Source organism: Rhinoraja longicauda, chromosome 28, assembly GCF_053455715.1.
Source record: "Rhinoraja longicauda isolate Sanriku21f chromosome 28, sRhiLon1.1, whole genome shotgun sequence".
Classification (NCBI taxonomy): domain Eukaryota; kingdom Metazoa; phylum Chordata; class Chondrichthyes; order Rajiformes; family Arhynchobatidae; genus Rhinoraja; species Rhinoraja longicauda.
The window spans coordinates 20,875,840-20,890,043 of record NC_135980.1 but is presented as its reverse complement, the minus strand read 5'-3'; the positions used below and the strand labels follow the sequence as shown (position 1 = coordinate 20,890,043).

Sequence of the window (14,204 nt, the reverse complement as noted above, 5' to 3'; positions counted from 1 at the left end):
CTGGCTCGAAGGGCTGAATGGCCTACTCCTGCACCTATTGTCTATTGTCTATTGTCTATTGTCTATTGTTGCAGCTTTGTAGAACTTTGATTAGGCTGCGTTTGGAATATTGTGTGCAGTTCTGATTGCCCCATCGCTGGAAGGGCGTGGAGGATTTGCAGAGGGTGCAGACGAGCCTTACCAGGATGCTGCCTGGATTACAGGGTTTTGCCGACAAGGAGAAGTTGAACAATCTTGGCTTGTTTTCTCTCTTGCATCAGGTCTCCCTCAACCTCTGATGCTCGTGTATAAAACCATGAGTGATGTAACGTACATAGAACTTCTTTCCCCAGGTTGGAGATGTCAAGGGGGGAAGCTTTAAGGCAAAGAGGCAAAGTTCCAAGGAGAGGCACACAATGCTGGAGTAACTCAGCGGGTCAGGCCGCATCCTCGAAGGACATAAATAGATGACATTTTCGGTCGAGACCCTTCAGGGTCCCGACCCGAATCATCAAGAGAGAGAAACTCTACAGAAAGTAGCGAAACCTTGTACCTCTGTCTTGTTGCCTAGTTTTCAAGAGAGAGTTGGATGTAGCTCTTAGAGCTAACAGAATCAAGGGATATGAGGAGAAAGCAGGAACAGGGTACTGATTTTGGATCATCAGTCATAATCATATTGAATGGCCTCGAAGGGCCGAATGGCCTACTCCTGCACCTATTTTCTATGTTTCTATCACCTGTTCATGTTTAGCTTGGCGTGTTCAGCATGGACATTTGGGGCCGAAGGGCCTGTTCTTGTGCTGTACTGTTCTACGTTTGTTTAGGCTTTTCTGTTCTTCCCTAGAGTCTGCTATGCCTGTATAAAATCAGTACGATATGTCATCACCTGTGATGCAGAAAATAGAGGATATATAAAAGTTTATATAGTTTTAAACCAGTTTAACTAAGCACTTGGTTGTTTTTGGAATGAACGGTGGAAGGAATTTATGCTAAAACCAAGATAATGGAGCATGTTGTATATTGAGTGGAAGTTGTTCACAGCCTGGCTTTTTTGTTAATTTGCTTTGCGCTGCTTGACATTTTTCTTCACACTCATTACTTTCTTTCCCAAGGTGACTGACCTCTTAAAAATGAAGCAGTCAGTACCGTTTTAGAGAATATTTTCAAGTTCACAGTTTATCCTGTTAAGCTCCGTTTTCCCAAGCATTGGTAATATCTGGAGAAATTAAACCTTGCAGAGTTTAATTGAAAGGTCACTTTGTGGTTTGCCTTTGTATTGCTGCGTTGGAACCTTTGTTATCAACAGCTGTAGCATGAGTTGGGAAGTGGAAAACCATCGTAGATTCTGCTTGCAGAACAGTGGAAACAGGTTCGGTGGAACCAAACAGGGTCATTTCCCTTCAGCAAGGTGCAAAGTTTAAAGGAGATGCTTGGGACACACCTTTCTTTATACACGGAGGGTGGTGAGTCTGGAACACTCGGCCAGTGGTGGGGACAGGTGCGGTAGTGGTGTTTGAGGTTTTTACGAGGATGGATATGCGGAGATTGGAAAGGTCATAAGGAGTAGAATTAGGCCATTCGGCCCAACAGGTCTATCTCACCATTCAATCATGGCTGATCTATCTCCCTCGTAACCCCATACACCTTCCTTCTCCCCATAACCACTCACACCGAGATAAGGAGGAGATTAGTTTATCTTGTCGTCATGTTCAGCACAGACGATGTGGGCCGAAGGGCCTGTTACTGGGCAATAATATTCTACAAGCTCCTGGAAAGATCATAAAAGATGGGAGTAGAATTAGGCCATTTGGCCCATCAAGTCTACTCTGCCATTTAATCAAGGCTGATCTATCTCTCCCTCCTAACTCCATTCTCCTGCCTTCTCCCCATAACCTCTTGACACCCGTCCTAATCGAGAATCTATCTCTGCCTTAAGTATATCCACTGACATTGCCTCCACAGTCTTCTGGGGCAAAAAAATCCACAGATTTACCACCCTCTATGTCAAAGATATAAAGCCTGCAAGCAATTGAGAGGCTTGTTTTTGTAATTCCTACTTGTACATATTTTCCATAGTTCTGCAACTAGATGTTCCTGTGAAATGTCCATGTTTTGGTTGCATTGTTGTTCATGGATGCATTGATTCTAACGGATCGGGGGGCCTGTGGAGCTGCTGCCTCACAGCACCAGGGACCCAGGTTGAATCCTGACCTCGAGTGCTGTCTGTGTGGGCTTTGCACATTCTCGCTCTGACCGCATGGGTTTCCTCCAGATGCTCCGGTTTCCTCCCACATCCCAAAGACCTGCATGTTTGAAGGTAAATTAACTTCTGTAAATTGCCCCTCGTGTGTGGGACGTGGATGTGAAAGTGGGATAACTTTAGAGATACAGCCTGGAATCGGGCCCTTCGGCCCTGTGAGTCCGCACCGACCAGCGATCCCAGCACATTAACACTACCCTACACACACTGTACTGGGGACAATTTTACATTTATTTCAAGCCAATTAACCTTCAAACCTGTAGATCTTTGGAGTGTGGGAAGAAACCGAAGATCTTGGAGAAAACCCATGCAGAGAACATACGTAGGGCAAGCACCCGTAGTGGGAATGGATCCCGGGTCTCTGGCGCAGTAAGCTCTAGAAGGCAACAGCACCGGGCCACCCAGAATGAGTGTGAGCGGGTGATTGATGGTCGGCGTGGATTCGGTGGGCCAAAGGGCCTGTTTCCAGGCTGTATCTCTAAACTCTAAATTCATTACAGGTCCTCCCCAGGTTACGAGCACCAGGTCCATACGAACTAGCGTTTGGGACCTTAATCTGGTCACGGTGGGATGGATGGAGTGGATTTGTTCAGGCATTTGTTGAGTGGGAACGTGTCTTCTCAAATGGGGGCTGGGCCCAGCTGAGATATACGTTCGCACACTCACAGTCTGAGCCGGCTGTCTGTCCTCGAGCGTCTGCTCGCTCTCCCTTCACTGTTTCTATAATCCTCTCCCAAAAGCTGATTTGGTTCATTTCCAACTTGCAAACAGTTCAGGTTACGAACAGTTCTCTGGAATGAATCCTGTATCAGACCCCAACAAAAGAGTATGTTGGGCCATTAGAATGGAGATGATTCTTTACCCAGAGAGTGGTGAATCTGTGGAATTCATTGCCTCAGACGGCTGTGGAGGCCAAGTCATTGGGTATTATAAGAGGAGATTCGTAGGTTCTTGGGTAGTAAGGGTGTCAAATATTATGGGGAGAAAGCAGGAGAATGGGCTTGAGGGGTAAAATAGGTCAGCCATGATCGAATGGTAGAGCAGACTCTTTGGGACGAATATCCTAATTCTGCTCTAATGTCTTATAATCTCACGCGGTCTTGGATCAATGCAAGTTGTGTAGGAAAATAACTGCAGATATTGGTACAAATCAAAGGTGTCACAAAATGCTGGAGTAACTCAGCGAGTCAGGCAGCTTCTCAGGAGAGAAGGAATGGGTGACGTCACCCATTCCTTCTCTCCTGAGATGCTGCCTGACCCGCTGAGTTACTCCAGCATTTTGTGATACCTTGGATCAATGCAATACTGATTTTTGATTGAAGAGCAAAAGAAGTTGTAATGCTGGTAATACTCAACAGGTTAGGTTTGAGGAGTGAGAAACTGAGTAATTGTTTCAGGTCATCAGCCAGAAATTCTCATTCATTCTTCCTGCACGTGATTCAATTATTTCCATTCCTTACATATCCATGCGTTTATCTAAAACGCCTCTTAAATGCCGCAATCACGTTTGCCTCCCACCACCACTCTCGGCTGCACATTCCAAGCATCCACCACAAAAAAAAACACTTCTGCACATCCAAGTATATTTTTAATTGAACTATTTTTATTTTGTTTATTATGCAATCGATTGAGTACTATTTCCAAACCTAGTTTTTGTTGCTGCAAGTAAGAATATCGTTGTTCTGTTTCGGTACATATGACAATATAACCCTTTTAACATTCTAGTCCTTGACATATCCAGCCTGGGAAAAAGGTACTGACTGTTGATCTTATCTATATCTCCCCTAAACTTTATATGATTCTCAACCCCAACCTCTGGCACTCCAACCCTGTTCTAAATAACTCCCAACATGCTTGCTTTGCTCGCTAAGAATCTTTCAAGAACATTTATAAAGTGTGAATTTTGTGTGTCCAGTATTCACAAATAAAAATGCAATTCAGGTTTGTCTTGAAGAAAGGAATTGTTAACAATGTGATTTGAACACAAACTGGTGTTTAATGCCGGTTGGCAACCGCTGATATGTTTAACATGGATGGCGGGACTGTCATATGTTGAAAGACTGGAGCGACTAGGCTTGTATGCACTGGAATTTAGAAGGGTGAGAGGGAATCTTATCGAAAGGTATAAGATTATTAAGGGGTTGGACACGTTAGAGGCAGGAAACATGTTCCCAATGTTGGGGGAGTCCAGAACAAGGGGCCACAGTTTAAGAATAAGGGGTAGGCCATTTAGAACGGAGATGAGGAAAAACCTTTTCAGTCAGAGAGTTGTGAATCTGTGGAATTCTCTGCCTCAGAAGGCAGTGGAGGCCAATTCTCTGAATGCATTCAAAAGAGAGCTGGATAGAGCTCTTAAGGATAACGGAGTCAGGGGGTATGGGGAGAAGGCAGGAACGGGGTACTGATTGAGAATGATCAGCCATGATCACATTGAATGGCGGTGCTGGCTCGAAGGGCCGAATGGCCTACTCCTGAACCTATTGTCTATTATTGTCTATTGAAAACAGATCCTGAACTAAACGTGCAAATTTTAAGCATTGATGGGAGCATTTAAGCCCCACTGAGTCCACGCTAACCAGGTAAAAGACAAGGTGTCGACCAGTACCCAAGGATACTGATTCTGGATGATCAGCCATGGCCATATTGAATGGCATTGCTGGCTCGAAGGGCCGAATGGCCTACTCCTGCGCCTATTTTCTATGTTTCTATGGCCTGAATTATTGGCCATCCCACTGCCTCCACAGATGCTGCCTGACCACTGAGTTCCTCCAGCGCTCTGTTTTTTTGCTCGATATAGCAGGATCTGCAGTTTCTTCTTGTGCCTCCAGAAAAATAGCTAAACAAAACAAAAATGCTGTGTTACAACAGCATTCGGTTTTAATTTTGTGTAAAACACCATCTGCTGTTCTTGTTTCTGAGACTAAGCACACCACCTATCTCACTGGTCCTTGCAGGTTACACCATATCAGCTACTCGCCTAGTTTTTAATTATTACTAGACCAAGTGGACCCGTTGGGCCCAAACCTCTCCTGCATTGGTGCAGCACCCTGTCCTCCTCCCCACCCCTCACTCCTCAACCCCCCCCCCCCCGTCCCTTCTCCCCCCTTCCCCCCCTCCCTCACTCCCCCTCCCCTCCTTTTAAACTTAAAAATGTGAATAACTTTAAAAATATAACACCGATTTCAATAAAACTACTTGCATTAACACTAAAGTGACAACGGTGAGTAAGGTGGGCCTAAAATTGTTGCGCTATCGTGTACCGTTTTGGCTGAAGTTCAGTCACAAACAAGATAACAAACGAGAGTTTTAGTATATAGATGCGGTTAAGATACGGCAAGAATAAATTAATTTCTACTTGTGTGAGACATTATTTGCAGCCGAAGTGAATAAAGAAACCCCATCAGTAAATTGTACACATCAAGTATTAAATGGTTAGCACGAGAAGTTTCACCTAACTGTCCCAGCATTAATGAGTGTTTTGTTTATGCCATGTGGTGTGGTGGTGCCCTTGGGACCCTGTTTCTATTTGCCCCCGCACCCCATCTCCAGCAAAAGCGCATGCAGGCTCGTGTTTGCTTGATAACGGAGCGAAATGACAATTAAGGTGGACTGACGTGCAGTTACAGTTCAGGTATTGTTTTGTGCTGTTCTCCAGTGACACAGTTGAGCAGGATAGAAGCGAGATTATCTTTCATTATCAGTCCCTGGTGTGTGTATTAACATGATATTCCAAGCTACACAACAATGGTGCTACATGTATACAGGGCATTTATCAACTTTGGCTTTTTTGTGTTTAAAAGTAGCATCACATTTCTGATCTATCGGTGTGAAATATCATCCTTGTGTATGGTTGAATACGCTTGGTCATTGGCGGAGCGAGAGTGCTGATATTTTGGTATGAAGGTTATCTTGTTTTATTAGGAATTTGCAGGCGTTACTTGGCCAAGTGTAATTTTCAAATTTTTCTGCTTGATTTCTCCTTGCGAAAATTGACTCATTTTCTCTGAACTCATATTCAGTGCTGTCCAAGTAGAAAGAAACATTATTAATACATGCAGGAGTGTTGAGCGAATCGAGTTAAAGTCAACTGCACTAGCATCGTAGAAATCTTCAGCACAGAAGGAGGCCCATCGTGTTCATGTTTGGCAATCGTATCCATCACTTGTCGGCAGTGGAGTTTAGTTTAACGTGGCATCATGTTCAGCCAGTCCATTGTGGGCTGAAGGACCTGCACCTGTGCTGTTCTGTTCTATGATCTACATCCAGAAAGGACACGTATTCGGTGGACGAAAGCAGGGAAGTAATATGAATTTGGAGCCTTTAAAAATTAGACCAGATTTTTACCAATATTGGGATTAGACCAGAAAATTAGATGATGGGCATAATTTGATCTGCTTGTGACAGATGAAGAAGTGGGAAATTAGATTACCTGCATTGGCCCTTTTGGCTTAGATGGGCACGGTTTAAATGATGTCTGTGCTGTCATTTCTTCCATTTTATGAACTTGATAGGAATAGTAAGCATCAGTAAAACATAACACAAAGGAACCTAGTGGCTCAGGCATTCCACTCCTATATAAATCATTAGTAGGAAAGATGTACTTATGATATATAATTATAAATCATTGTTCTCAATAGCTGGGGCAGGCACCAAATTCCCAGCGAAACTGCCTTACTGAAAAAGACCCACTTATTCACTCCGTTTTGCTGCTTGTCAACCAATTTTTGATGTTTAGTTTAGAGATACAGCGCAGAAACAGGCCCTTCGGCCCACTGAGTCCGCACCGACCAATGATCACCGCACATTAACACTATCCAACACACTTGGGACAATTTACAATTATACCGAGCCAATTAACAGTGTGGGAGGAAACCAAATATCTCGGAGAAAACTCGCAGGGAGAATGTACATGCTCCATACAGGCAGCGGCCGTAGTCAGTATTGAACCTGGGACTCCAGCACTGTAAGGCAGCAACTCTACTGCTGAGCCACCTTGCCTCACCCCTCGTATCATTTGCTTTTGTTTTGCACCGTAACATTTATGTGAGACTTTTATCAAAAGCTTTAAAAAAAATCCAGCTCCACCACATCTGTTTCCTTCTATTCTCTCAATAACACCCTTAAAAAAAAAAAAACTCCATTAGGTTTGCCAAACACTTTTTCTCTTCCATCAATTCATGTTGACTTTCTCTAATCCAGCCGATGTTTTCTAACTATCCTGTTATCTCATCCTTTACAATACCTTCTCGCATCTTTCCGACGACAAGATTTCTTGCCCTCAACAAAATGCAAAGTGCTAGAGGATCTCAGCTGGTCAGGCAGCATCTGTGAAGGGAATGGGCAGACGACATTTTGAATTGGGAACCGCATTCAGACTGATAGTAGTGACAAAGATCATAGGAGAGTACAACACTGGTCCAGTGTTTGTGCCAAACAATGCCAAGTTGATTGTTCTGAATCCATACGACCAATTCATTGTTAATCCCGTACATCTCTATCTTCTGGATCGGCCTACCATGAGGGACCTTATCAAAAGCCTTACTAAAATCCAACATCCACCACCCTACCTTCTCACCTCCTCAAACAAACCTCAATCATGTTAGTAAAGCACAAACTGCCATGTACAACACTGTGCTGGCTGTCCCTAATTAGCCTATTCTCTTCCAAATGGAAGTAAATCCTATCTCAAAGAATTCTCTCCAATAGTTTTCCTACCTCTGACGTGAGGCTCACCAGCTAATAGTTCCCTGGATTCCCTCTACATCCATAATTAAACAAAGAACCAATCTTGGCTTGCCTCTAGTTCTTCGGGACCTAGCCTGTGGCTAGTGAAGAAGCAAAGGTCCTTGTCAAAACCCTGCAATCTTTTCTCTGGCCTCCCTCATTAAACTGGGGTAGATCCCATCAGGCCCTGAAGACTTGCCCACCGTAATGCTCTTCAAGGACCTCAACACCACCACCTTCTCAATCTCAAACTGCCCTCGCACTTCACACTGGAGATTCAACCCCACCCTCTTCACTTGTCCACCCCCCCCCCCCCCCCCCCCTCACCTATTACTTGCTAGATTTTGGCCCACCACAGTGTCCTTTTCCAGCTTTCTCTCCTCCCTCCCAACTATCAGTCTAAAGAAGGGTCCCAACCCAAAACGTCGCCTATCCATTCCCTCCGAAGATGCTGCCTGATGTGCTGAGTTACTCCAGCACCATCTCACTTGAGATTCCAGCATCCACAGTTCCTTGTCTCCCATCAGTAGAACGTGGTGGGACTCCAATAGTACACATTATGGCTTTCCAGGAATCCGACAAAATAATTGTTATCATCCTCTCGCTGAAACCAGGTCTCTGTTTGATCCCTCTTGGAAAGAACAAAAGCCTAATTTAACGAGGAAAATAATAATTTTATAAGAAGCCTTTCACTAATTTTGCTGCTGGAAGTTGAAGACTTGCTAGCCTCATCAAGTTTGTTTAGAATCTGATGCATGCATACCTCCTGCACAGCTGTGTTCAAAGCTGGAAAGATGCCAGAAATGGACAGATGGCAGAGTTATTAGATGTGCATCATTCAATTCCCATCATGATGCTTGCTATTTAATCAGATTATAAAAAAGTCAGTTTTGCTAGATTAATATTCAGGTCTGTAACCTGTTCTATTTTACCCCCATTGCTAATGGAGGGGGGGGGGGGGGGGAGAGAGAGAGGAAAATAGGTTTTGGAAAATGCATTGTGGTTCGAAAATATTTTGCTTCTAACTATGCTTATTGCCATCACCATTGAAGCATTTTACGAACGGGAACGTATTTTTTTAAAAAAATGATCCAGAAGATTAAGTCGCATGGGATCCAGGGTGACTCGGTAGACTGTCTTCAAACTCGGCTTGGCTGTAGAAGAAGGGATCGTGGCAGAGGGGGCTTACTCTGACTGGAGGTCTCTAGTTACGCCTGAATCGGTGAAGTGACCTCAGTACGTCACCCATCCTTTCTCTTCAGAGATGCTGCCTGACCCGCTGAGTTACTCCAGCACTGTCTATCTTTGATAAGTCTGCATACGACGTAAAGATTGATGGTTGTGCAGAATGAAGGTCGCAGATGCATATAGATCAGTTGGCATGTGGGTGGAGAAATATCATGTTTATTGTCATATGCACTAGTTTGCAATGAAATTCCTTGCTCCAATGAAGCTCGCAGTAGCAATATACACACTGTAAGGATACCAACGACAATTAATATATTGAGGGCATATAGCAGCATGGTGTAAGATTGTGATGCAAAATCAAAGTCGTACAAAAGAATATTGAAATCCAGTAACAGAAGAACTCGAATGGGGTAGAGTTGAGGGAGTATGTGGCAGCACCTTCGGTAAGATGGTCTGAAAGAGGTGATTTATTCAGGAGTAGAGTAGCAGTGGGGAAGAAGCTGTTGTGGCTGAGCTTCCCGCTCCTGTATCTTCTCCCAGAAGTTGGAAGAGAGAAAGGAATGGCCCGGGGTGGCAGGCATCCTTGACAATACTTCTGGTTTTCCTGATGCAACGTACCGTAACGATGGATTGGATGGTAGGAAGTGACTAGCCTGTGATGGACTGGGCTGTGTTGCCATAATAGGCTGAGACGCATCCCGCCAGACTATTTTCAATATCACACCTGTAGGAGTTTGAAAGACTTCTCGAGCCAAATTTTCTCAGACCCGCAGGAAAGTAAATGACGTATGGAATTCAATCCAGACAACTAGGAACCAATTCACTTTGGCAAGTCAAACATAAAAGGAATTGGCACGATCCTTAAGAGCATTGATGTATAGAGAGAACTTGGCTGCAAGTCAAAGCTTCATGAAAGCAGCAATGTGAGTAAATGGTAAAGCTGGAGTAACTCAACGGGACAGGCAGCATCTCTGGAGAGAAGAAATGGGTGACGTTTCAGCTGGAGACCCTTCTTCAGACTGGTCAAGTAGCCCTGCCTTCATTGGTACGAGTATTGAATGCAAAAATCAGGACGTTGTGTTGCAGCTGTGTAAAACTTTGGTTAGGCTGCAATTGGAATATTATGGTCTTCCCCATTACAGGAAGGATGTGGAGTTTTTGGGAAGGGTTCAGAGGAGGTTTACCGGGGTTGCCTGGAGTGAAGAGCAACTATAAGGAACGGTTGGAAAAGTATGGATTGCTTTTTTTTTTTAATGTCAGAGGGTGAGGATTTGCGGGAACGGGAGAGATGAGTTGTAGCGTGGAAGGGGAAAATGCACACTGGCCTGCGAACAAAATGTGGCCTTGACCCAAAACGTCACCTATTCCTTTTCTCCAGAGATGCTGTCTGACCCGCTGAGTTACTCCAGCTTTTTGTGTCTATCTCTGACCGGCAGACGATCAGAGTTACCTCACGGCTGTGGAACCCTCCGTGTCACCAAAGCCCAAGGCTGCAGCCCAAGTCTGGTCTCATCGCCCAATTCCTTTGCCAGTAAAGCTCTTGCCCTTTCACACCTTTATCAGGGTGGGTGCTTTTATATAAAATTATGCACAGCTGCAAAAGGGTAGATAGTCTGTCTTTTTCCCCACGGTAGTAATATCAAATACTGGAGAGCATAGGATTAAGGTGGGACGGACAACATTAAAAATAAATTTTCCAATACTTATTTTCCACTGTGAAGGGTGCTTGTGACATAGTGTGAGGGAAGGTGATGAAGCTGATACTATAGCAACGTTTTGGATACAATTGGACAAGTACATGCATAGGCAGGGAATGGAGGCACATAGACCATTTGCAGCGAGATGGGATTAGTTTAAATTGTCACCATGGTCGGCACAGATATTGTGGGCCAAAAAGCCTGTTCTTGTCCTATTTTAGACTATGCTCTATTAGTCATGGCATGGAAACAGGTGTATTCCGCTAAATCGTTCCTATCCATTTACCTGTCCAAATGTCTTTTATATGCTGTCATTGCACCCGCCTCCACTACTTCATCCGGCGTAGGCATAGACGCATAACCGAAGATAGACACAATAAGCTGGAGTAACTCAGCGGGACAGGCAGCATCTCTGGAGAGAAGGAATGGGTGACGTTTCTGGTCGAAACCCTTCTTCAGGCCTCACCTTTCTTTAGTCTCGCCCCATTCCTTCTCTCCAGAGATGCTGCCTGTCCCGCTCCAGCTTTTTGTGTCTATCTTCGTAAATATCTTTACCATTTAGAATTAAACCAGCATCTGCGGTTCCTTCCCAATACTTCATCTGGCAGGTTGGTCCATATATCCACCACCTGTGTGGTGAAAAAGATGCCCCAAGGGCTCCTATTAAATCTTTTCCCTCTCATCGTGAACCAATGGTTCTTGATTTCCCCTGCCCTGGGGGGTAAAAGCTTGCATTAACTTTGTGTGAACTCAGCAGGTCAGGCGGCATATGTGGAGGAATGAACAGATGACATTTTGGTTTGGGAATCTTCAGTTCCTCCAGCTCTTTGTTTTTAGCTCAAGTTTCCAGCACCTGCAATCTTCTGTTTCCAGTGTTTAACCTTTGGAACTAAAGTAAACCTCTGAGTTAAAATTCTGGTTTGGAAGGCTAGAATTAATTCACTTCTCGCCTCTTGTACAATCCAAATTTTTAATCACTATTGCTAGCAATCCTTTTAGCTATGAAATCCCTAAGCTCATGAATTCTTCCCTCCAAATATCTCCAACTTTTATTAAAGAAGATCAAGGAAAAACCTCCAACAGCGAAGCATTTCCCCTCTGTTTCCTCTTGTTGCTCAATATCCTATTTTGTCTAAACTCGCGTGTGGAGTGAGTTTAGACAAACTCACGGCAGGTTTGTTGCGGCAGGTTTTCATTATGTTAAGGCTGCTGTGTACATGCTAACTACTGTTATTTTAGAAAGGGGATACTCTTTTTAAAAGGCAAGCATTCTAACTGTTTTAAGAGCATTGAGTTTTGAACTTTCTTATTTGGAGCTCCATCCCATGGAACCGGTAGTGTGTTAAAAATTGACCCTTTCCCCAGCATACAGTTTACATATTAGTTGGAATATGTTTGATTCTGAGGCTCCCGTTGATTTTTGGTGATCAAAATCTCCACAGGCGCTGGTTGCAAAATTCTTCTGAACTAAAGTTGGAAGCGAATCCGATCTTGCTATCAGAACAGAAAAAAAGAACTTGTATTTAAATACAGCTTTTAACCTTCATGAGTCCATAGTTCATGAGTGACAGAAACAAAATTAGGCCATTTGGCCCAACAAGCCTACTCCGCCATTCAATCATGGCTGATCTATCTCTCCCTCCTAACCCCATTCTCCTACCTTCTCCCCATAACCCCTGACACATGTACCAATCAAGAATCCCTCCTTGGGATCACCTCCAAAACCTCTCAGCAAATTAGTTATGATAAAGGAGACAATGTCCTGGAGAAACTCAGCTGGTCAAGCAGCATCTCTGGAGAACATGGATATCTGTTCTGATGTTTAGCTAAATAAGTGGGTAAATTTAGTTTAGACATGCAACGTGGAAATCGGCCCACCAGTGATCCCCGTACATTAACACTACCCCACACACATTAGGGACAATTTACAATTATACCAAGCTAATTAGCTTGCAAACCTATATGTCTTTAGAGTGTGGGAGGAAACCGGAGCTCCCGGGGGAAAAAACCCTTGCAGGTCACGGGGTGACCTTCTCAACTCCGTTCAAGCACCAGTAGTCAGTCCGGATCAAACCCGGGTATCTGGCGCTGTAACGCAGTTTGGTACAAGTCTGTTTGGTGCAAACACCATAGATAGTTAATGACATCCACCGACTGTCAGAGTGAAAACCTGAATTTATAATTCCACAGTATCATATGACATGTAATACCTTTCATAAAGCAGAGTATGACTTGTTTCCATCACCATGAGCCATTGTTCATAGTGAAAAATGAATATAGTCAAGGGCGGTGATAGCCAAGAAAATGATGCACAAGTTATAAAAACCTGAAATACACAAACAGAAAACTGAATCCTCTGTTTTTATTTTACGGCATCAGATGTCAGAAAAATTTGAACATTTTTGAGGGGAAATATTTTGGCGTACCAAACTAAGATTGTACTGTTCTCGCAGTTGTATAGATAGATGTGGACGCTGGATGTTTGTTCCAATGGAGTTTAACAATGAAGTCAAGAGATATGGAATGTCCATTCGTGTTAACGTCAAGCCTCGTTACTGTTATAACTTCAATTTTAGCAGTGTGTATGTTGTGAATACTTGGGTATGCTTTGTAGCATCTCAAAGTTGGGAAAAGTGATTATATAAATGTAAACCTTTCGGCTCATTGTGAAATGGCTTTATTTTATAAAAATAATTAGAAATAATTTGCCTAGAGATCTGAATTGTTGGCAAATACTGCTAATTGATTTAAATATGACAAACCTGTGTTTATATCATGCTAACTTTATTTTGTACAGGTCTACGCATCCACATCAAGTGAAGAATACAGCAGAGATTCCGCTGGATATTCTTCGTCCAAGCCTTCAGGTTCTGTATTTCCGGGCTCTTTCTACATTCAAGGTAAAGGTTAATCATGGGTGGTTGGATTAATCAGTACAGTGGTAATAAATCAGTACTAGAGAATGTTTTCCGTTTTCTCAAACTTGCCAAATGACTCGTGGTTTGCGACGGAAAACGCACTTTGTGCACCAAAAAACAGACACTCAACGTGCTGGAGTAACTCAGCTGGTCGGGGCAAAATCTCTGGAGATCATGGATAAGTGATGTTTTGGGTCGAGATCCTTCATGAGGATTGTTCCACTTGTGGGACAGTGTATGACCGGAGGCCATAGCCTCAGTATTGAAGAACGCACCTTTAGAAAGTTGATGAGGAGGAATTTATTTAGTCAATGTGTGGTGAATATGTGGAATTCATTGGCAGAGATGGCTGTGGAGGCCACGTCAATGGGTATTTATATGGCGGAAATCGACAGATTCTTGATTAGTACGGGTGTCGGGGGTTATGTGGAGAAGGCA

General features: G+C 43.7%; 1 protein-coding gene across 13 annotated transcripts in view; it reads left to right on the top strand.

Moving 5' to 3' along the window:
- The window catches only part of tcf3a (transcription factor 3a), a 149,650-nt gene that overhangs the window by 89,839 nt on the left and 45,607 nt on the right, over positions 1-14,204 (top strand). For all 13 annotated transcript variants that reach the window (XM_078424210.1, XM_078424211.1, XM_078424214.1 and 10 more), the window contains one exon: positions 13,646-13,748. In XM_078424210.1, the coding sequence (XP_078280336.1) occupies positions 13,646-13,748 (103 nt within the window). The remainder of the gene's footprint in view (positions 1-13,645; positions 13,749-14,204) is intronic.